The sequence below is a fragment of the Pteropus medius genome, unplaced genomic scaffold (genome assembly GCF_902729225.1).
Source record: "Pteropus medius unplaced genomic scaffold, Ma_sr-lr_union100, whole genome shotgun sequence".
Classification (NCBI taxonomy): Eukaryota; Metazoa; Chordata; class Mammalia; order Chiroptera; family Pteropodidae; genus Pteropus; species Pteropus medius.
Window position 1 is genome coordinate 675,931 of NW_024354504.1, and position 24,364 is coordinate 700,294.

At 55.9% G+C, this 24,364-nt stretch overlaps 1 protein-coding gene across 1 annotated transcript in view; it reads right to left on the reverse strand.

Annotated features, from left to right (window-relative positions):
- Positions 1 to 23,213, reverse strand: part of MYT1L (myelin transcription factor 1 like) — a 114,007-nt gene extending 90,794 nt beyond the window's left edge. The window contains 4 exon segments of the mRNA XM_039855009.1: positions 3,665 to 3,999; positions 22,603 to 22,665; positions 22,949 to 22,982; positions 23,159 to 23,213. Of these exon segments, the coding sequence (XP_039710943.1) occupies positions 3,665 to 3,999; positions 22,603 to 22,665; positions 22,949 to 22,982; positions 23,159 to 23,213 (487 nt within the window).
- Positions 23,214 to 24,364: the final 1,151 nt, after the last annotated feature.

The following is a 24,364-nucleotide window of genomic DNA, read 5'->3' on the forward strand; positions in this document are numbered from 1 at the left end:
TGCTGATAATCTTCCCTGCTGTTCAAATAGGCAGAAAATGATAAAAAGAGCCCTTTTACGAGTTCCGTAGTAAGAAAAAGCATCCACAGAGTTTGAGCGTATATCCACCACTTACTGAAAAAATCAAATCTTCCTGAGCCTCAGTCTGTGATGAGTGAAACAGCCCCTGCCCCATGTCACGGTCACTGTGCAGGAAGGTCACCGCTACACCGCTGGACATGGTCACTGTCAGCGACATTTTAGTTCGTATGCAGCCGCAATGCTGGAGGTACCCTGGAAGTCAATGCTGAGCCCCACATCATAAGCAATGGCCTTCCCCAACCCCCGGGCTCCGGCTGCGATAGCCCAGGGCTTGTATGCATCTGTTTTACTTAGAACAAGCCCCTCCCCTTAAACTCCACATTTCAGCCTCCAACTGGGTGGCGCTCGCTCCACTGGGGGCAGGTGACAGCAGCCTATTGGTGGGAAACTCAGACTTGGCGCCAGTCGTAAGGCTGGCGGCAGCTTAAGTTTTGTCCCTGTGGCTCCACCACGACACCCTGGTTTCCTCGTGTTAGGGGACCGTCTGCTACTTGTGGACGTGGCTGCGTGAGCCAGCCTCTCGCACTGTCTGGGCCGGTCGCCTCTCGTGACCACCTCGCTTCTCTGTGCATGTTACACTGTCGTCTGGCTTCTATTTGCTAAGAAAAAGGCATAGTCCACCTTGGAGAGAATCTGCTGATGGCCCGTGGGTGAAATGGTCCCCGCGAGTGTGACCAAGGACGTGAAAGGCTGACTCCAAGGTGGTGACCACAGACACAAAAGGCGCAGTCCCGTTTTCAGAAACGCAGCCTCTCTCGCGGGAGAGGTCAAGCACACCACGCAGACTGTCCTGTGCTCCCGCAGCACGTCCCATGCTAAGGAAGTCGCTATGGTGGCAGCAGCCTGCGTCTGCTGGCAGCGATCTGGGCACTGAATTTAGCAGCTTGAGAACGGAGGTTATGAAAACAGGAGACCGACAGACGTATGTCTTTCAAAGCCTCATTTAACTGAAGTCGATACAGCACGTTTGATGATGTAAAGTAGCTACTGCATCAACAAAGCTGTACAGTCCCTTTGATCCAGAATCTTCTTGAAGATTCTGACTGTGGGAGTTTACGCCATACCCAGAGCACAGCCCGCTGGACTACCTACATCCATGGGGTGCTGGCCGAATGGGGTCCCGATCCTCCCGTGGGGTTCGTGCCGGGGCCCGTCTCTGGGGTTCGGGTCGGAGCTTTCTTCCTGGGGGTACTTTCACCTGATACAGAAACCCAGCAAGGCTTTGTGCCCTGCGGAGAACCCACCAGAGAGGACGGCGCCCCACCAGGGCCATTATCGTCCGCTCTAAACGCGCCCGGGCCTCGGGCCCGCAGGAAGGCCCCCTGGAAGGGGTTGGCTACAAGGACACGAGGGGCTTGTCTCATGACAGCAGCAGATCACCTGGCACACCCCCCCCCACACACCTCACCATGGCTGAGCCTCCTTCAGTGGTTGTGGGTGGTTCCTCTAAAGTTCCTGCGATAGATGATTCTAGAAGGTGCTTAGCTGAGAATCGAGATGCTGAATGCGAATTTTGAACCAGAAACCCGGCAGTTGATCATTTATCTTTTAATGATCTCTTGGGCATTTTTATCTCTCATTTATCTTGGGCATTTGCTTTCTGGACCCTACTTCCTGACGTGCTTCAGGTATGAACTCCACAATGCTGGTCATCACATGAGGCGGGCCACGTAATTAGACCTCCTGGGCCTGCGTCTTAACCCTGTAGCTGTCTGTCTCGTGGTACTGCCACACATCCACTTACGATGCCTGCTTACTAGAATTTTCTAAAAAGTCATCGGTTTTAACTGGTTATCCTACTTTTAAAAAGAATTTTGTTCTAAGTCAGAATTTAAAAACAAGCTCTACACAGTCACATTCCGAGGCCATTTCAACGACGCTCCGACTACTTTTTCAGAATATATCACTTTGTAACTTTAAAAGTAGATTTAAAATATGACCCTAAGTAAACTCAAATTGAAAGTTAGATTCTAGTGAATGGAGAGCAGAACCCAAATCTCATCACGACCCTTGGTTAAAAGATGCACGTGTACGAATCTCTCCCGCCCCAGCCCGCTGGCTCGCAGACATCCCCGAGCCGGAACACTGATGCTCCTGCTTCCGGAACAGAATGAGCATCTGGAAGGGCAGTACTTTATCTCGTCCCCATCGTCGGCCACGGGCAGTCACAAATTAGTCAGCCTCGACAACCGACGACCGCATCCAAAACTACACACGGTTAATACAGCGTCTAGAAATAATTTGCCAAATCGACCTATTCTCCAACTTCCCGCATATTTATTATACAGCTACTCTTTCTAATTCTTAGACTGCATCGTCTCGTCAGTGACACTGGGGCCTTATGTCCCCGGCCTACTTAGCAGAACTAGTGGCGTCCACCCTCACGGGCTCTGATGCACCTACTCAGGCTGTCTACCCACTCCCTAGATCATCACAAGGAAAACAATCTTGGGAGGTACGTTTCAGTTCATGAAACTGATGTATGTGTGTGCGCACGTGTACATACAGTACGTCTGTGTGTCTGGAGATGTCAGTAGTGAACTGTCCTCAGAAGGACTTTAAGCCATTCTAACAACCTATGATTATTTCACAAAGTTTGACAACATCACGACTTCTGGAGGAGGAATGTTAACTTCTGGCCGCCACACGAGATAAGCGACAACCGACTCGGCCACGTGGCCTCGCGAAGTCCGCTCCCTGCTCAAACCACCGTCCTCGGTCCGAGGCACCAGCCTCCTAGAATGCAGATCCTTGAACAGCTTTGAGCCCAAGAAAGAAGCGTAAAAAAAGATATTCCCTTCAATTTTAAACGTGTTCTGGCATTTCTCTGAGGCAAACTCTAAGCCAATGAAGACTCTAGAAAACTCTCACTTTCCAGAAAAGAAATGACTTTCATGGAAGTAGAAGTTTTGAAGTCATATTTTTGAGTCTGATACTAAGAGAAAACAGGACAGAGAAGCGAAACCATCTTAGATGCCCTGCCTGAGGCGTGCCCACGACGCGCACGGCATGCTTTTGACGTGTGTGTCTCACATGCGAGACTGACGGCCAGGTCAGAACGCGGTTCTTGAGCACGGAAGCAGGTGGCAGGCGAGTAACCCTTTTGTTTCTGCAGTGGTCCTTCTCACCCCGAATCGTGACAGGCAATCCACAGACAAAACTCTCTCTGCCAGCTGAGGCCCTGATGGCCCCACGAAGGCTCACTGCCGGGGGGCAGGGGACGAAGCCCCCAACAGTGCCATTGGCTCATGACAGCATGTCCTGGGCAAGAACACGCAGGATTAAAGACTAGGGGTGTTGGCTTCCCAGGTAAAGGTTGCTAAGGTCATCAAGCATGCCACCGTAAGTGTCTCAGCAATGCTGTGATGACCAACCTGAGTGACACGCTGCCTGGAGTGACATCTGACACCTGACTCAGTGAGCGAGCTCTACGGTGGAGTCAGGGATGGCGAGCAGTGCCCGCCCCACACTGACCAGCCGACCTGTTCGCGTGGCGGTCACCGTGGTCGCGGCCGTGTCGTGAATGGCGACGCCGGGAGCTCCCGCCGAGACCGGCCCCACCGCCACCCAGGAGTAAGATTACCGTTGTCCTCGTCCTCGTCCTCCTCCTCGTCCTCGTCCCCATCCTCGTCCTCATCCTCGTCCTCCGCGTCCTCCCCGTCCTCGTCCTCCTCGGCCTCCTCCTCCTCCTCAGCCTCCTCCTCCTCGTCGTCCTCCCTCGGCTCGTCCTCGTCCTCCGAGTCGTCCTCGTCTTCGTCCTCGTCCTTCTCGTCCATGTCCTCCGTCCTGTCGCTCTCGGAGCACTCGTCCACCGAGGAGCTGTCCGCTTTCGCCGCGAACGGCTTCCGCTTGGGGGCAGGTTCCTGGGGCTGTTTGTCCTGTGTTTTCCTTTTCTTAGCCAGAGGACAACCATACACACTGTCAAAACAGAGAGAGAGAGACCGTGTTACCGTCTCGGAAGACCAGGGTGGTCCTCGATCGAGGGGGCTGAGGCCAGGACCACGCGTCCCCACACGCACGCGGGCGTCTGCGGGACACGGCCAGCCGGCGTCTGTCGCCCCTGACGTGTCGTCTGCCCTCCCAGCCCCTTGGCGCCGGCGTTCCACAGAGCACCGTGAGATTCTAAGCGAGGTCGTGAGCTGGTCATGAGGCAGCGCGTGCTGTCACACAGTTGCCAGCACAGATCCGATGACATGTGACAGAGGCGTGTGCTGACACACACCCGCTGGCATGCACACGCGTGGGGACGTCATCTCTAGGTCACGATGACGGCGCTGGACACGAGGACCTGCGCCAGGAACGCCCACCGCAGACGCCCGTCGGTGACAGCCCTGCACCACTCCAACCCGCGTGTGGTGTCCTCGGTCTCTGCTCGGGTCAGTCCCGCCCCCAGCACTGCAGAAAAGGAACTCGGTCGGCCTCACCGCGGTCTTCGCTAAATCTTGCAGAAATGGGCAACACCTGGGGGAGACACCCCCGTGGGAGTCCATGGCTCCCCTTGAACAAAGGACGGGCTCCGGGGCTGCTCACGACTTTCTTCCCAGAAGCCCTACACACACGCCACAAGGACCAAGGGGCAGAGGCGTAGAGGCAAACGTGCCGTGGGCACCTACCCTCTCGTGGGAAACGAGACGCGGCCTCCGTCCCTCACCGCGTGCTCCGGGCGGGGACTCCTGCAGCCTCTGAGCTCTCGCCGGGACCGTGCGAGGGGCCGGTGTGTGCTTGGACAGGACCCCACCCAGTGCCCAGGATTTGGGAGGCTCCTCTAGGCTGGACCTGTGCTGTGCAGGAGATTCTGAAGTGAAAGGCACAGGTCCTCACTGCAAGGACTCAGACGGGTCAGGAACCCCGTCGTAGACCCACTCGTCCCCACGTCCCAGGGTGCACCAAACACCTGCCGTGTTGCGAGCATTCAGTAAACAGCTGCTAAATGAATGGATGAAGGGCGACAAATACTATGATGAAAATATGCACCCGGCTCTTCGTCAGGACAAAGAAGGTGGCCAGCAAGGGAGCAGGGAATTCCCTGGGGAGGGGTGGCGCCCAGGCAGGCGGAGCTGGAGGTGGGTCCCGAGGGAAAGAGACTATCCCAATACGCTTCAAGCAAAACAGAATTAGCAAAGAGGTGGACGTGAGCAAGAGCAGGCAGGCGGGCTTGAGGGCGCAGGGCGCAGGTCCCGGTCCCGGCGGAGAGGAGGGCCGGGTCAGACCGCCTGTGGCTCCTGCAGGCGCCGGGGCTTTATGCGGGGACGAGGGAATTGCTCGAGCTCCGTCCCGCCCTCGACCATGCGATCAGCTTCGCACGTAAGACAAGGCGGGTGACGGCGAGGTGCCGCGGTGAGGGCCGCTCGGGGGGCTGGCAGACTGGGACGGCGACAGCGGCGTGCGGCCGTGCCGTCACCCTGAGGGACCAGGGTGACCGCTGTTCTGCCTGTTCAAACTTATCTCTTAAACATGCAATGATCGAAGCAAGCACAGTACTTCCTACAATCAGCAACAATAAAGAAAATAGCGGTTGATGTGGTATCTCTAATGTGAAATAAACAGAATCCTGAGATTTCTTCTTTGTGAATTTCTCCATGTTTTGGGGAGAACCCGAGTCAGTAATCCCAGAAGGCTTGGCCCGCCCCACCCCGCTCTCCACCTCGGAGCAGAGTCGCCGGCAGCTGGTCAGGTCTTCTCCGGAGCGTCCTGGATCCGCGTGGACCCACCTGGCGTAGGCACCGTACGCTCCCCGAGTCACAGCGAGGGAACGTTTCAGCGATGAGCATTCTTGCTCCTGCAGGGTTTGCCTGAGACGCGCTGGGTCATGACAACCCATTACGGCCCTATATGTATTACCTCTCTTCGCGGTCCCTCAGGAGAAGGCTCGATGTGCCCTTTCCGACCCAGGCGACCAGCACGACGGGCCGAGGACCAGGCCCTGCCTCCGCCGTCGGATTCGCCGGGGCTGCTAGGAAGCGATGCGGTATCCGCCGACTCTGCTTTCCAGCAACGTTATTTGACGCACCCCACGCCCCCAACCCAGCGACGGGAAACGCCCTTCGACGATATGAATCCGGCGGGCAGGCGGGGCTTGCTGTCCTGTTCTGCCCTCGCAGCCACACACGCGGACGCCCCGGACGTCCGGAGGGCTCCCTGCGGCTCGGGCCTTACGCGGCGGGGCTGCAGAGCTCGGAGCGGGAGGGCAAGAGCCGCCCTGTTTTTACCTGGGTTCGTTTTGCTTCCTTATCCTTCCTTTTGTGAACCGCTGGATTCAATATTTCGACCGTTTGGAATGAGCTGTTCTTACACTTCCAGCGTCTTCTGCCAATTCACACGTTTTGATGCTCAAGGTTCTTTCTATATCCATCGACGTAAACTGTGAATAAAACGGCACTCTGATGATGAATGAGTTCCGGATCATCCCTTCGTCATCGACTGCCAGTCCCCGACACCTACTGCTAGTGTGGCGACAAAATTCTGCCCACAAGACAGACCCACGCGAGCTGCTCGAACAGCACGTGGCCCGAGATCCTGCTCAGACCCACGATGCCTCCTGGTCTGCACCACCCAGCAGTTTGGGACGTTTCAAAGCGAAGCCTCGAGAGCAGCTCTGGAGCATGTGTTTGGGGAGCATTGATCCCGGAAGCCCATGTTCTGTGGGTACCACGTCTGCCCAGGAGGTGGCTGGGGGCCTGGAAGGAGAGAATCTGCTCTTTCTCTGCCTGACAGGTGCTGTGGAGCCAGGTGCAGAAGCCAGCCAGCCCCATGACATCACGTCTGGATTCATTCGGGCTCCTGTCTGTCAACACACTTAGTATTTCCAAAAAGACAACAAAACTCCACAATTCTGGAACATCCTCAGACTGACAGAAACCCCGTAGAATAAGTGTCAGAGTCTCAGGAGCAACAGGGACGCTGGTGGCAAGGTGAGCCCCACGTAAAGGGGCGTGGCGGCCCCAGAAGTGGGGCATTTTCCAGGCTGTGCCGAGCACTGGGCTGTGCCGGTCTGGAGTCGGCTCAGGGCAGCTGCGTGGACTGCTTCTTGCGCTCTACTCTGCCCTCACTTTGTTCCCTTGCTCTGGCGTTACTATTATTTGGGTCTTGTGTTTCCTGGGCTGGTTGTTTCACTGTCTTATCTTCTTTCTTTGGCTTTCCCCAGTTTTGTCTTTCTAACTGGGAGATTTCTTCAAATTTATCTTCGATTCTGGAATTTTAATTTTTTGCTTTCATTTTTCTAAATTTCTTAGAGCTCCTCACTGTTTTCTAAGTGAACTTCTTCCTATTTCTTTAGAATGAACAGTCTCTTTCTCCACAGTCTGTTTGCTCCGAGCTGTCCTTTCCTGCTGCGTGGTTTCCATTCTCGAGGCTTCGTCGCATCTCATCTTTGGCCGTCCAGTCGCAGGAGGGTGGGACCCGCTGGCCGCGAGGCTCAGGCACAGCAGTCTGACAAGGCTGTTGCCCAGGTAACCGCACGAACAACTCGGTTCTCCCCTCAGTTGGTGCGAGTCCCCGGAGGATGGGCCTGTGAGTGCCGAGGAGTGGGCGGGGGTGGGGGGTGCGATGCTGACAGACTCTCTGCTCAGAGTCCGTACAGGGGACGCCCAGGGCTCAACATTCAGGGCACTGACTCCCGCCAGCCTCTGCTGGGCCTCGGCTGAGCCCGGGACACTCTGCTGTCTCTCGAGAACAATGCTCCGAGCTCGTCACGTCTCGAGGGTGAGCTCGTCTGGGCACCTGCTTCGGATCCCTTGTCACCAACTCCTCCGGAAGAGCCGCTGCCTGCCATTCTGGGGCTTTAGGGCCCGTCTGTGGTTCCTTATGCCGCAGAAGGCCCGGCTGTCATCGAGGTGGGTGGCCCGCTAGACCAGACGGCACTCAATGCGCTGCTTCACGGCTCCCGGCTTCCGAGGCTGCGCCCTCCTCCCCCATTGTGGTTCCCAGTGTCCTCTTGCCTTTAAGAATCAGACTCTCATGTAATTTTACTAACCACTGTCACCCCAATAATGCTATTTTTATTATTATTATTATTAACAATAAAAGAACCAGACTCTGCCGTCACGTTAGTGAGGTGTGCAGGGCAGCTGAGCTCACAAGTGCGTGTAACTGTATCTTGAGCTCAGACAGCATCTGCTTAATTTCTAAGAGCTATAAAAGCGGTTATATCCCTATGCAATTTTACGCCCACATCCATCCTTCGCGGCGGTCACCCGCTTTCCACTGTCTGCGCCCTATAATTCCGTGTTCGTCCACGCCTGCTCCGGCCTAGAATGCCTCTCCTACTGACCCTTCAAGACCCATCTCAGGGTCTACTTTCTCCTAAGTCACCCTGATCAGTCAAGAATTCAGGATCCTCTACCTCAGCTCCGGACCATTCTCCAAGGGCGATATACAAACAGCCAAGATGCATTCGAAAAAAAAAAAATTAAGAAAAGGTGACTAGAACCTTGACCAAAGAAAAGAAAGTCTGGGCCACTAGACACTGAGTGTGTCAGCTCTGTACACTGTCTGGAGTGTTCACGTCATGTCACGTGTGCCCGTCCGCTGCCTCCGCGGCTCCAGGCGCCGTGCCGGTTAGGCACCCGCTCTCACCCCCATTACGGCTGGCACCTTCAGCACCTCGGTACGGGCCCGCCGGCCTTCCGGGTTGGTTCGTCCGGCATTTGGCTTGTAACAAAATACATACTGTCTCCTTCCCGACTACTGACACTCAGTATCGCTGCCGTTTACAGAGCAGAGTCAAGAACGATAGGAGAAGGTGACCCCACGGATGACCTGCCTCCTGGCAGGAAGACCGGCGCACTGAACGGACGCGGCGACGTGCTCAGACTCCTCACTTTAACCAAACGTCTCAGACGGGTTACGTGGCTTCTACAAGTGGCCACTTCGTTACGAGATGGTGACCCATGTGCTGGGAGACGCTACTGACGGGAACGATGTCCCCCGAACGACAGAAGAAACTTAGAAATCACTGACTTCATCTTTTCATCTATTAAATGAAGACACTGAGGCCAGAGACAGAGAATAAGTGACGCGCATGAGGTCAGCAGAGGACTGGACTTTCTGCCCGCCAAGCAAGCATCTCTTCCAGCAGACGACGACAAAGGACCAATGGACACCAAGCATAAAGCACACGCCTGCGGGGCCCCGACCGGGCAGAGTGTTCCCAGCCTCGCTGCCTCTTAAGCATCGTGCTCACATTGGCCTAAAGGGACATGTCCAGAGAAAGAACTGCTGGAAACGAGCTCCATGCTCGGTTAGGTGTGAGTTTCAACTCAATCTTTCCCAATATTTACAGGCTGATAACTACACTCTTGGTCGGAAAGATGCGAGGTCGCATTTGACGGTGACGCGGTGGCACAGACTATCTGGTCTGTATTTAGTGCGGATGAAGAAAGTCAGTGCTGAAGCAGCGCTGTGACAACATCATCAGTGAGTGATTTTCCACTTTGCACTGCCGTGGCTACCGATACCGTAGCGACACTTAATACTGTGTAAGAGTCAACGCTGCAGCAGCATTTAATACTGTAGCAATGTTTAATGCCGTAGCAATACACTCAGACTCCTGAGGTGACACCAGTGCTACCACCTTAAATTACAGTCATTAAGAGTGATCGGAAGAACCCAGAAGCAACCTATATAAAAATTCATGATTTTACCCAGTTACATTTTTGCCCCGGGGGCAAATATATAAGAAAACAAAATGCTAAAAATGTCCTACTCTTCCTCAACGATGTTCTAGATCCCTCTTCTCCAGATGCCCCAGGACAGAGGACAGCCCAGGCATGACGAGAGGATTAGGGCGCCTTCCCCGTAACATCGGGTCTAATTTCGGTGGCTGTGCTTCGTTAAGAGCGCCCGAAATGCGCTTTCTTCACTGAGCGAACCTGCAGACCACACCCATGCGCCCTCAGGTGCCTGCCCAGTGCTTGGGTGACGCCTCGGCTGGACGCAGCTCTTTCTATTCCAGACACTGACTTTCCCGATCACCATCAGGAACGCCTGTCCTAAGCAAGCCCATGAGGAAGGAGTGTGTTAACTGCCTTGCTCAGCGATGCACCGCGTGTGCAAACACAGCTCGGCGTGCGTTTAGGAGAGCTTCCCGCGCCGGCAGGGTCTGCGCTTTGTCACAGAATCCCGTGCTCCAGGCTACGGGCCTCCGCAACTCCCAGTACCGCTGTTTCTTTCTCTACACTCGGGTGATGGGCCACACGTGCTGTGGACAGGCGACCTGCTTCTGCGCATGACCTGGTGAGAAGCGCTGACGACCTGCCTCTGACGAGGAGGGGCAGGTCCCCGCGGAGGCGGCTGGGCTGCCGGCGGGTTCGAGGTGCCCCCTGCATTTCCACTGCAGGGCCTCGGGTTCTCCGGCCGCAGCACCTGTGCCTGTCACCTCCAGCCCGTTTGTCTGTGACTGGGACGTGCCTTTCGGGGACATGCCCGGGGTGGCCGTGACCTGGCTGTGGCCTTCTAGAATTTCCACTCAGCAGGGATATGGCAGGGCAGGCGTGCCGCAGGCTCCAGCAGTCACACTGCTTATTTAGATGAGACGTCGCCTGGCGCCTCGGGTGTGTGCGTGCCAGCTCTGGGACGTGGGCCCCTGCTTCTCTGACGCTCGGCCCCTGCAGCTGCGCAGGCCTCTGGGCACCCAGGAGGAAGACTGCCTTTTGGTGGGGCCGCAGCAGCTGTGCCCAGCTCATCTACGGGGAGAGACGGATGTGCCAGTGACAGGCCCTCGCCGTTTTCAGCAGGGGCCCCGAGCCCTCAGCACTCCCCGTCACCCATGGGAGGGGGACAGGTTTCTGCAGGGCCATCTGCAAACACGCCAAACCTGCTTGGTTCCGGCACTGGGGGTAAAATCTGGGCTCGAGGTTTCAGAACTCTTTTTCTTTTTAAAAGAAATGCATTTTCTTCCTTCACGTACGTAGCACAGGAATGTGCTGAGGGACCTAAGGTGGGGGCGGCTGTCGCACCTGGGCAGGGGTGAGCTCTCTCGGCCTCCAGGTGAAGTCACTGGGCTGCGCTCGGTCACCGGCCAAATGTGAACGATGCCACTGTGAATGCTGCTGTGTGGCACCCAAAACTGTTTTCTCTGCCTCCGTGTTTCTAACACTGAACAGGCAACATCTCTCGTCGTCTGTTGGACGAGACAGGAAGGGCCCGAGCGCTGTGGCCGCACAGAGGTGCCGGCTCCTTGCCCAGGACAGCGGGACCACGGGCCTCTTCACACGCTGTGTGTCCCTGAGCGTCGCTGCACACCCACAGCCTCAGCTCTGCGCCTGTCAGAGGGAGGCCAGGCAGGCCCTCACGTCTCAGGGACAGCGCCTGGAACCACGTCCAAGGACAGCAGTCTCTGCTGGGGACAGCACGCACAAGCGCCCATGGAGGGGAGAGGCTGCGCCCACGCTGCCGTGTGGCTGTCCCTGCACTGGCTCGCTAGCTCATGGCCTCAGTGGCGGCCACTCAACCTCCCTCTGACTCCCTGTGCTTGGCCTGAGGCCGGGCGGGTGGCGGGGCTGGGCCGGGGGCCAGGCCTGAGAGCCAGTGTGTCCAGTTCCCTTTCTGCCTGGGTCCCTCCGCCCTGAAACCTGCTCCTTGTTCAGCTGCAGGATAAAACCATCCTAGTCAGTCTGGGAGGCGAGTTCGTCCAAACTGAAGTGAGGTGACTCTAAAAGGAAAGAGTGGGACAAATTTTGAACTCTGACCTCTTCCAGAATTTTCTGGCAAAGGCGCTGCTGAAAAAAAATGATCAAGCCTTTAGACATGAACCCTTCTACTAAAGAGATCGTTCTTTTCAGAATAAGAAGGGAGCGTCTCTAAAGCGATCATGCCCCGTCTGATCTGCAGCCAGCACAGGTCCCGCCTCGCTGGAAAGAATCTTCCAGCGATTCACGCCACGTCCTTCCACCCTGCGCGCCCTACGGCGTCTGCCCGGGGAAAAGCAGACTCTCAGAGAACCATCTGTAAAGATGTTCATCACATGTGGCTTATCACATAGAAACGTTTCAAAAACCTAAATAATTCCTAACGATAGGAGAAGAGTTGGGTAAATTACAATACACCCACAGGATAGAAGTTAGCCGTACAAACTAAAATTAAAATATTTAATGACGCTGAAAAAGGCTCATGTTATAATGTTAAGTAAAAATTTTAAAAAATACAAACTTACATCTACAATATGTGATTGATTTTAAAAGCAGCAAAAATGCATTGAAAATCAAAGAAAAAACAGTAGTGGTGGTTCCTGACGTCCTGGGCAGAGGTCACACTGCTCCAGGCCCGCACAGCGACATGACGATCACGTTAATGAAAGGCTGCCTCATCTCCATGATCTTTTCTAATTTCACTTTTGGTCCATATTTAAGAAAATGAGCATTTTCCTGCCTTTGAAACTGAGCCCCTTTGAGCCCGTGCTGTATTTCTTTTGGCTTCTCTTGCTAATAACACTCCCTGGGAGAACCAGTGAAAAAACTTAGAAAAGCAAACTTTTTATCTTTTTAGATTATGAAGTGTTTCAAAAACTGAAAAGCCCAGGATCTTTCGCCCTTGCCTGGTGGAGCTGGAGGCCAGGAGCCTGTGCCAGGGCCCTTGAGTGCAGGGCGGGCCCCGCAGGCGGCCCAGGCGGGGGGACAGGGCCTGGATGGTGCTGAGTCCTGGGCGGGGGCGGGGGAGGCGCCCGGGGGAGCCCCAAGCCCCAGATCTCCTCTCCTCTGCCTCCACCACCACTTATTAGAAATCAATTTGGGTTAATTTAAGAAGCTTCTCTGACAAAAACCAGGCTCGCCTCAGGGCAGGTTCAATTCATTAGTCACCCAGAGCTTTGTGCCCTCCTTGTGGTAATCTGATTAGCACTCTCCAGACCAGCTGGAGCCGGAGGAGGGGGCCGATGGGAGGAGGGGGCTGACAGGGCGGAGGAGGAGGGGCTGTGGGCAGAAGGATCTGTGACTGCAGTGTGTGGGGGCTGCAGTGACGGAGGACACGGTCCAGGGGCCCTGGTTTGTAGCGACCCGGCGCCTCCCACAGTCTGTGTTGCTGGGTGGCGGCCACTATGGCAGGGGACGGTGCAGGAGGGAGAGGGCCCAAGCGTCCACAGTCCTGCTGCCCCTTCAGCCCAGACCTCTCCCGGCAGCTGCCAGCACTGTCACCGTGTGCCCAGCAGGTGGCAAGGCCGACATGGCTGGCCGCGAGTTAGTTAGGGCGCAGCTCTCTGCTGGGCTGGAGCCTCGCGCTCCCTCCTTCAAGCCACGCTCCTCCGCCTGGCCCCTCGTCTGCGTCCCACGCTCTCCGTCCCATTGGCCTCGGACTCGGGGCCAAGTACCTGCTGTGAACAGGACGGGCACCCACCCCTGGCACCGGGCCCAGGATGGGCGACCCCTGCCTCCTGCCCTCGCTTCCTGCCCCGGGCGCGTGAGGAGTAGCATAACGGACGGCTGCGGCCCCCTCCTCACCCCCAGTCCTGCCCCAGGCGGCTTGTTCAGAAGCACAGCAAGCCCTCGGACTGGCCGAGGGGCTACGGAGGTGACCGAGAACAAGGCTGAATCGTTGGTGACTGGTCCACGTCGCTCTCCTCTCCCTGGGGTTTAGGACACACGCCCCGAGCACGTGGAGCTTCCTCGGGCGCTGCTGACCACAGTGAGAGGGAGCGCTCGGGGCCACAGTGGCTGCGACCTCACGGCGAGGGGCTCTTTCCGCCCTGGGCTCAGAGCTTGCCCGCAGCGGGAGAGGGAAGGCGGGTCACCCTCACGGCCCATCGCAAGGTCTAGAAAGGCTGGGGAGGCTCGCAGGGCCAGGCAGCCCTCTCTGGGGAAGGGTCATAGGCGCCTCCACAGGGCGTCATGCGATCCCGGGGCACTTCCAGGCCTTCGTCAGCCCGGCCTCCGCGGCCCATTACCTGCACGCCCCTGGCCACTGGGCTCTATTCAGGCCGAGGCCGCAGGGCAGAAATGGCCAGGGGACCACAGCACCTAGCTCTCAGCCTGCACCCTGCCCCAGGGGACATGCACGGGCAAGGCCTAGCTGGGGGCTCTGAGCAGCCCAGAGCCTCTGGACCCCAACTGCATGTGGGACCCAAAGCCCCATGATGGCTCTGGTGGGGGTCCCCATGTGGGACAGGGCTGAGTCCGAAGAAGCTGCCTGGTCCGCAGCCCTGACCCTGTCCAACCTGGCCGCCCTCCCTCCCCGGCAGTCACTCAGGCCTTCAACACACCCCTGACCGTCAGTGTCAGAAATCCTGGTGAGCAGAGTGAGAGGGAAGATGACTCTGTCCCCAACAGAAGTCATCCTCTACAGCCACTGCAGGCCTCGGCAGAGAAGCTGGGTGGCAGCACAACATCACAGCCGTGTCGTGGCCCGGGCTGCCAGGGACACGGCACAGGCAGGGCTGCAGTCTGTTAGGGGACACCGGGCCCTCACTCTGCGTGTGCCAAGTCTGCATTTTGGGGGCTTCGAGGTCCCCAGGCCCCGCCCGGGCCGTCCCTAGGAGGCAGACTTGTAAGGCAGCTCCCGTCACTCGCGGTCTCTGGGGCAAGGGTTTGGTTGTCACGCACGCTTGTTTGGTGTGGTTTTCACATTCGTGCACACTGTGAGCTTTGTTTTCTAATGGCTTATCCGGGACAACCCCCCCTCGCCACTGCTCCCCAAAAACCCGCTGTAATCAGGCCTGTTCCTTCGGACAGTGGTTCTCACACTGGGGATGGGCAGAGCCCCCGGCAGGTGTGAAGCGGACTGCTGGGCCCCACAGCTTCCCATTCAGCCGGTCTGCACTGGGGCCCAACAGTCGCCTTTCTAGAAAGTTCCCCGGTGATGCTACTATTCCAGGTCAGGGGATCCGACTTGGAGAACCCCTGCCTTAGGGGAAGCTGGCCCAGCCTCCGGCTCCAGGGATGGGCCTGACGTCACCAGGACAATCTTATTTGCTGGTCAGGGACGGCTCGGGAACGGCCGTGGGCCCAGCTGGCGTGCAGAGCTCTGAGGACAGGCTGGTGTCTGCTCAGAAAGCTCCTCCTGGCTCTGCTGAGAGCTTCCGGAAATGACTCTCCAGCCTCCTCTGGACGCCGGGGGCAGCTGTCAGGCCAGGCACGGCCACAGTCTTTCCCAGGGGGAGGTAAGGCCACACGGGCCGAGGAGGCTGCAAGAGAGGCGCCTGATGACAGAGAGCAGCCCCGGACCGGGGTCACCTCATGCCCCCCGTCCTCGCCCAGCTTACAGAAGACACCTCCGCGCCGGTTAAGCTGGTCTGAGGTGGGTCTTCCCCGCGCTGCAGCTGGAAGCATTCTAAGTTACACAGACGCTTTTTCAGATGAAAACACTAAAATCTCATAAAATTCGAGCAATGCTGCAGCTAGGACGGCTCTTCCTTCCGCTGACTTTTTGACGAGTTTAGGCAGGAAGCGTGTGCTGGAGTTGGCCTTTCTCAAATATTAGTTGGCCTAATATTTGGAGCACGCTGTTCTCCTCAGAGCCAGTCAGGGGAGGAGGGGGAGGAGGGGAGGAAGGGAGGAGAGGGAGAGGGGAGGAGGGGAGGAGGGGAGGAGGGGGAGGAGGGGAAGAGGGGGAAGAGGGGAGGAGGGAGAAGGGGAGGAAGGGGAGGAGGGGAGGGAGAGCTGCTTGCCGAGTCCCCATCCTCTCAGGTCAGTGCATAATTCCTCCATCCTCCCACGGTGAATGAGTGCTCGCAATGACAGTGAGCGGCCTCAAGTGCAGGTTCAAGGTCACGGTGCTGTGTCACGCTGCTTCTCCCAACCGCCGGCCTGGCTGCACTCTCCAGCTCCTGGACTGGCTGCCAGAATCGTCGCCCGTGTGACAGGCTTGCATACGCTCAGTCGCTGTCTGCCCTCCCCCGCCATCCTCATTCGGATGGAGGGGGGCACGGCCCCTCGGTAGAGTCGAGTCGGCTGAGTCAGGGCCCGCCTCTCCTGTCCCCGGGGGTAGGAACCAGCGGAGACCCACGCACTCGAGGCGGGGGACGAGTGCGGGGCGACGAAGCCAGCGAGCTGCCCGTGTGCCATTCACGGTCGCAGAGCAGGGTCGACGCCAGCCGCGTCGGGGGCCACGTCTCCACGCGTCACGTCCACACGCGCTGCTGTGTTTCTGCCTCATCTCCACGCAGACCGTAGCGGCCACGTGGACTGCGTCTTCGGGGGGTGAGCCCCAGACCACAGCTGCACTGCACGCCAACTTCTGCTGTGCATTCCGGTGGTTTTAAAGCCATGTTTACATACTTCTACAGACCAGCTATTTGAAATACCTATGTTCCTCCTCTTTGAATATGGAATTACTTGAAAAATATAGTTGATCTTATCGAATATCAAAAGCAGTTCCTGAACCGCGATCCGTGTGTCGCGCTGCAGGCTTAAACGCCCGCATCAGTGACGCTGCTCTCTGAAGCACGGAGCAGGGCAGGCGGGGCCCAGAGAGCGGGCCGCGTGGGCAGGCGTGCTGCAGACCCTCGGGATGACGGCCAGGAATCTTCTTTTCTTAATCGAGGATTTATTGTGATAATAAAGGTCAAGTGCCCCCACAGGCCACAACGGTGACACGTGAGTTCTGTGTGTGAGCACACGCGTGACTAATGACGAGGCCTCGGGGCGACGACGCGTCTGGGGACCCACCTGCTTTGCTTCTCCACTTCCTACAAATAAGTCCCCAGATCTCAAAACGTTTGCTCTATGTGCAACCTATCAAATCAGTGTTAAAATACGTGTGCCCTAACTTCCGATTCATAGGAACAGCAACAAACAGTGAAAAGGACGGCCATGCCATAAAGTCTGTGGACGGGGTGACGGCATGCACGACGATGTCTCATAAAGAATGGGGGGCGCTCATTCTTGTGGATTCATGAGGTGAAACACAGACAGACCGGCTGGGAGGCTGCGCGCACGAAATTCCCCATAAACACCCCACAGCGCGCCGCCGCGCAGCAGCCACACATTAATTAGAGCGCCTGGCAGACGTGGCAATGTGTTCCGTGCACCCAAGTGAATCTTCATTTTTCACATGCAGGGGCTTACTAATTAAAATCAGCTTTGCAATTAAACGTGGAAAATTGTGTTAAACTTTCAAGCGTGGTTAGAAAAAATGCAATTATTTTTAGGGCATTTTATTTTAATGCAAATGAAATTCCTATCAATGTGAAACCAGGGAGAGGGAGGCGCAGGGGTCTTCGTGTCTCTCTGTCTGTCTGCCTTTTTTTCCTTTCTGGATTATAGATGCCCCTCTCAGTTGCACGTTGCAATGCTCCACTATCTCTTGCCAGTACCTGGCTCTGTTCCAAGGCTTTTAGTGAGAGCTCTCTGTCAAGGCATGAATAATACAGCCCCCAGGCTGCTGGCAGAATCCAAATGAGGCATGCATACATCAGGAAGCAAGCTCCCCACTTCAGCTCCAGAACAAGCTCCCATGAAGACAGGCAATTATTCACCCGCGGCTGCCGCCATGGCAATCACACTAGTGGGTGCAAAGGTGTATGAAACGGAAAAACATCTGAATAAGGAGTATGCACAAAGAGCCACGGAGAATCCAATAATTTCCCAATGAAAAGGAGAGCTACCATTCGGAACTTTTAATTTTAAAGTTTCAAGATCGATTGATTTGGTTCTGAATTTTCTATATCGGGGAGGATTTAAAATAACAGCAATACCCATCGCCTAGCTTTTGGGTGCTTGAGTGTGCAAGATGCTAAAGCTAAATTTTGAGTCAAATATTTCATCGGGACCCCTTGACAAACAATTTTAAAAATTGCAATGAAGGGTAAATATGAGATCCACTGAATTTCAGAATAAATCCAGAGGGTTCAGGAAACATATGAAAAATGAGTCCGCGCTGGGGAACCTCTGCCTGTCTGTCTCTGATCAAAGGCTTACGCAAAAGTCACCGTTCAGAAAGAAGTAAATAAATTCAATTAATTTCAAATGTTCCAGCGTGCGCATAACTACTACAAGAAAGGCTGAAATTCAAATTTCTCTACGTTGTTTAACAGCAATCTACTAATAGATATTAACATATTTTGATTATTCCTATTTCTAATTTTTATTGGGAAAATTAAAAAAATTAAGGACAAAAACATTGACTATTATTTTGATAAGTTTAGTTTCTACAGATCTTCCCCTTGATAACCATCAAGCTGCGTTTTGTCTTTAACCCAAACAATATTTTATATCAACACGGGGAGAAAAAACAAACTGTAAATATAAAGCACTGGAGTTTTCGATCTCGGTCGAACGTTCACAGTAGCTTTTGCAGTGATGCTCTGACGTCGGCATTTTCGCTCTGTCTCCGTGTCAGCTGGTGGAACACTCTGTACTGATCCCGACATGTCTCATCAGGTACTGGAACTGTCCTAAAACAACTGTAGAGAGTGACATGGGCGGCTTCTTTTCGTCCCCTCTTCACCCCTCCACGAGATGTAAGATGTCTGTCTTCGGTCGGGGTGGGGGTGCCGCCACCAGAAAACCAGGCCTCGAGTCCCACGCGGTGACGCGCTCCTCAGCGCCGGGCTGCTGCATTGGGAGCGCCACAGCCCTGGGTGCACAGTGCTGTGAGCGGCCCTGCCCTTGGCGGCTCGCCTGGAGCCCTCCTGCCCGACCTCAGTGACTCCTAACTGCAGGGCGTGGCTTCCAGGTCCCCGTTAACTCCCTGCCACCCCCACCACGACATGGCTGCAGGCACATGGGGAGCCCCTTGGCTTCCAGCACGGGTGCTGTAAATGTCTGCAGGTCACAAGTCTGCTTGAACACTGGGGACGGGGGTCTGGGGGGAGTGTGGAGATGGCCCAGGGAGTTCTCTGCCCTGACTTGGGCGTCTAAGCAACGAAATGGGTGGAAAACTCAGGATGCAGGAGTAAGGTTTTTTGCATCTGCAAAAGCGGCTCTGTGATAGGACCCGCCTCGCAGATAAGTGTCCCTAGCCGCCTGTCAGCACTGTTTAGCAAACGCCGAATGTGCTCAGGGCAGCACGCGGTGCTGAGCCGTGCCACGCCCCGTGACGACAGGTGTCCCACGACGGGGCCCGCTCGGCTGTGCAGGGAGAGGCCGCCCGGCTGGTTCCCGGAAGGGACTTGCTCCCGGCCTTGACCGCAGATTCCATGGCGTTCTGCCATGCTTACGTGCTGAGAATATAAAGCCTCCGTCGGAAGAAACGGAAGTCAGAATTGTGTGTCCAACACTAGTGACGCTTCTGAAGATGACTGTCACGCCGCCAGCCACGTGAGTGGCCTGGCCTTGGCCGCCTGCGCCTGACACAGGCTGCTGGCCGAGCACCCCCCCTCCCCAGTGCGGCGCGGCCTGCGGAGCCACGTGCGTTCTACACCATGAGCGGCCACCACGCTACGTGCTCACTTCTGCCTCCGTGCCAAGGGCCGAGGACGAAGCGTCCCGCTGCAGTGAGCCCCCGAGAGGGCCTGGGCTGCCAGTGACGTTCCGTTTCCACTTCCCTCATGCCTTTCCTACTTTCTCTCTGACGTACCTTCCACGGGGCGCTTACACGAGTGTGCATGAGCTCCCTCGGACTGTGCAAGAAGGAATAACACAGATAAATACTTGTGACTACGTAACCGTTCATCCAAGGACACAGGTTTTGAAGCAAGGCAGACCGTCCAACGTGGTGAGCAGTACAACCGTAACGCCGGCCTCGCGGTTTCTAACCGGGATCTCAACCGGCGGATTCTTTTCCCAGCCCGGCGCCTCTCGCAGGCGTTATCGGTGGTTGAGCCTCCTCTCCTGATCTCTTACAAACCTGCAGCCCCGCCACTACCAACTGCAAATAAACAAACGAGCCACCGATTTCAGCAGCTACCACGGAAAGCAAGAGCAGCGGTGACGCAGCTTGACCAGCCCCCGAGAGCCACCACCGCAAGGCCATCCCCCAGGCGACACAGTGGCGGGTGGAAACTACCCCGAGGAAGCTTCTTACGTGAACTATAGAGATAACCGGTCAGCATCATTTTACCACTTGGTATCAGATGCCTAAAATTCGTGTTGATTTTTTTACATTGCTGGTTCTGCACACCTGACTCAAATTCTTTTTCGCATGTTCAAATAAGCAGAAACGTCGACACACTAACGATGCACCTTTTACCTGGTCACGAACTAATGTGACGCGTGAATAAATGTGTAGCTCTAACACGAGTCCGTTCGCTGAGAAACTAACTGTTCAAAGACCGAAAGGACGGTTAACTTCACCGAAACCCAAGCGGAGGCTGCCACGCCTGCCACATGTGAAGAGGCCCGCCATGCGCCAAGGCCCAGCAGAGACGGGGCCCGCAGAGGCCAAGAGCGCACGTGTGAGGAAGTTAGTGCGGGGTCTGCACGCACGAGCAGCTGTGTGGGGTCCGACAGAGGGAAATCTTTTACAATCAGAACAAAACAAAGGCAGATACAACTGAACTCTCGCCGATCTGAACGACTAACAGTCAGGGTCACGTGTCCACGAGCCTCCCCCCGGAAGGAGTGCTTTTCTGTTTAAGAAATTCAATGTCATCCCATAGTCAAAAATTACTGATAATAGGTAGACATCAAAAAAATAACCCTCGGGAGCCTCACTGGATGCTTCTAGGAGACCACTCTGAGAGGAGGCTTGCCTAGTGATAGAAGTTTTGGACGGTAATTAGTTTTACATAACAAAGTCTGCAACTCTCCCACTTTAAAACTGAGGGAAAAGAAGTCCATAAATGTCAAACGATTTGCCCAAAGTCCCTTGGCTCATTTGTGGTCCAGGGAAACTGAACTGCGTGCGTCTGGACGGGGAGTCGCTCTTAACCCACTTCGCCAAGCCACGCCTCTAATTCACTATTTCCAAGAAAATACCAGGGATTCTGATAATTACATACCATGTGATTCGTGGTAAAAATGCTAACATTGTTCTTAATTAAGTTAAAACACGTGTCGGAAAACTTTCCCGTCTGGATATTTCTGTGAACCGCCCCGAAGCCGAACCTGCTCAGCTCCCGTAAGGTTCAGGGTTCCGTGCCCACACAAGCCCGTGTCTCTAAGGCCGTCCTCAAATCGCGCCTGACCATCTAAGCACCATCCTTTAAGCCAGCAGGGAGCTCCCAGACGCAGGCCACACGCCACGCGGGGACACACCGTCCACAGCTGGACGAGGTGCACCCTGAGCAGCAACGCGACTGTCTGAGGTAATTCTGTGGAAATTTCTAGAGTTTTCCTCCAAAACTGTAGTTATGAAAAGATAGCTGACACCTAATTAAAACTTTTTAGCCAAATTTAATCTTTTCTATTAATAACAGTATGATAAAGTTTAACTGTTGACTGACTAATCAAGGGATGATCAGGGGAAAATTAGATTGCACTCATGGTTTGCTAACTTATTTTCCATTGAAAACATAAACAACGTAATTTTTTAAAAGTTTTAGATGAAGTATTTACATACATACTCCTTCGAAAAATAACATACTTTAAATAAACTACTTATTTAAATTCCATAGTTCAATAATGTGCTCTTTTATGCAACGACAATAATAAATCTAATATTTTAAATCACAGAATTCGCTTAGATAAGGGCTCGTCGTTTTTGGTGCGTATAACAGAAGTTTGATCACCATTTCACCATGGATGCTCAGGAAAAACTCTCTGCCTCCTTAAAGGCTAGCGTGGGGGTTTGGGAAATAATTTGTAATTTTTCCCTTGATTTTACTGAAGGACATTCAAAATAATTGCCCGATTTCACCCATAAATTAGTGTTCAGCTGAAAAGGAAGCAGCGTCAGGCAGTGACTCTGGCGCCTGAGTTGATTACGTGGCTTGTCAAGTTGAATGACCTTAGTCCCGGCAAAGTAATTTGTAAAAAATTAGCTAAAAATTTAGTATAGACGGTAAACATTTCTAACTCATCCTAACGGAAACTTCCACTGAAAGGAGCAGCTGCTTTAACATCACAGAGAACAACTTCCTCACGGAAAATAAAGCTGACGCGGCACCTGTCATGCCTCCGGGCCTCGGGAGTGACGTCACTCTGCCGTGGGGCACTGCCGGCCAGAATCCCCCAGTCACCCTGTGCTCCGGAGGTTCTGCACTCCCACCTCTGTGACGGACCCAAATCCAGCTGTTTATGAGAATAACGACCATCTGTAAGTGGCCCCGACTCTCAGGCGACCCGTCCTGCGGGCTCCCGCCGACCCACCCCTGCCGCCCAGGGACCGCTCGGGGCTCCTCGTCCCAAGATGAACCGTCCAACCACGGAAGCCACGCTCCTGCAGAGGGGTCTGGAGGGCCGCACTCTGAGGGACCAACCTCGCTTTACCTCCCTGCAGCTATCGGCACGAGAGCAAGGGGGAGGAGTGGTGAGCCTTCCCAATGATGCGTGTCCCCCGGGAAATGCACCGCAAGCTGGCTTTACTGTGTGTCCCCTCACGTGGCCCCGTGAACACTGCTCTGAGATGGCAGAACGGCTACGCTGGACAAGAGACCGAGACGGGGCTCCCGTCCGAGGATAAGCACGACGCTCTCGCCGCTCATCTCCTTCGTTTAGTTTGGGGCCCCCGGTAAGTCGCCCGTGACAGCACGGTGTGAAGAAACGCGGGCATTACCTTCTGTGTCGTGCGTATTTGCCACTGACGTGACCACTGCCGTCACAGCCAGGAGTGGGGCAGCTGCAACAGGAAAGAGCTAATTACACGGGTGCCGCGCGCTGCGGGCAGGTGAGACTAGCGCTTCAGGGGCATGGGAGCGGGACGGGGCACCTGGGCGGGGAGGTTTAGGGGCACAATCCGTCAGCGGGTCCCAGGGGAGGTCACTCCAGTGCGGCAGGGCTTGCACGAGCTGCCACGAGCCGCCACAAGCCCAGAAGCACCGTGGACCCCTTGAGAGGCAGAAGTGTTCTCAGCTGCCGACAGGGATGAAGATGGGGACACGGCCTACCCACCGCGCACTCACCTGAACAACTCCTGTATGGCTGGCTCCACGGGAACTGCAGAGAGATGGGAAACAGACAAAGTGAGCCATCTACCACCAGGACCCCGCCTCCACACAGAACTCCCGCGAGGGCCGTGTCTCGGCAGGGGTCAGCAGGAGCCATGCCCACAGCTCTACAGCGTGTAGGTAACCCGCTCAAGCGTCCAGGGACTCGGGGACGCGTGCACGTACCTCGAACCCCTTTGGACCGCGTGCGATGACGCTTCTCCTCGGCGTCCACCTCCATCTGGGGACAGATGAGCAGGCGGTCAGTGCCCCTCCTGTGCAGGGGCCAACAGGGCATGCGCTGTGCCCTGGCACCTTAGCGACAGCTTTCATCCTGTTCCCCTCATGAAAGGAAGCCTCTGGGGAAGGGGCTCTGGGGAGGAAAGTGTCAGGCCACTCCCACGTTAGATAACAGACCGGCCCCGACCTTGTGGGGGACACTGACTCGGGGCCCTCCTCCTCCGTGATGGATCTTGAGCACAACCCACTTCCTGCCTTTCAGAGGACTGGTTAGGATGCGTATCAGTGGATTCTGAGCTGTCCTCTGTACCAAGGACATAACAGAGAGCTGCTGTTTGCAAAAAGGTTCCAACCTACACCTGCGTTGTGTGCAGACTCTCTGTGTCACTGAGAGCTCTGTCCCGTCCAGTGGGTGAGGGCAGAGGGCCAGGTGTCCCAGGAGGACGGCACTTGGCCGCGGGTACCCTCTCTGCCCAACGGTTCCTGCGGTGCAACTGCAGTCCACGTGACCTGACGGCAGGGTGCTCTCCAGGGACACAGGCCCTTTGCTCATGGAGACCCGGACGTCTGACACTCTGGAGATGACCGCGTGTTTCCATGTGCCACCTTGCCCGACCCCCATGGGCAGCGTCTTTATTACGTCCGTTTTGTAGGTCTGACTTGCCCTAGGTCCCTCGAGTGGGAGATGTGGTGCAGGCCCTGAAACCAAGCCACCCGTCCCTGCGTGTCATCTGCAAGCCAAGGAGCACGCTGCTGGCCGGGGAATGTGTGCCAGCGCGTTTGCGCACCGTCTGATTTGCGCACAGCAAGGCTGCAGGGCGGGAGAAGCCCTCAGTACGATGGGCTGAGGAGAGAGTAGCAGGGACGCGACAGCCCCGCCCACGACACACCTGGGGCTTTGCAGCCCCAGCTGCGGTGTCTCCGCCGTAAAGTGGAACCTGTGCACAGCCGACACCGTCCACAGGCAACCGCCGCAGGCAGATGGGCGAGGAGGCCCGCCGGGCGGCTCTGCTGCCGGAGCGAGCGCCAGCGAGCAGACGGGGCGGACCGTCCGCCCGGGTCGGGCGAGCTGCGGCGAGGGGCGCGTCTCCAGACGGAGCACCGGGGCCTCGTGGCACCACCGTGCCCGCTGAGGCGCGCGGGGCAGCGCAC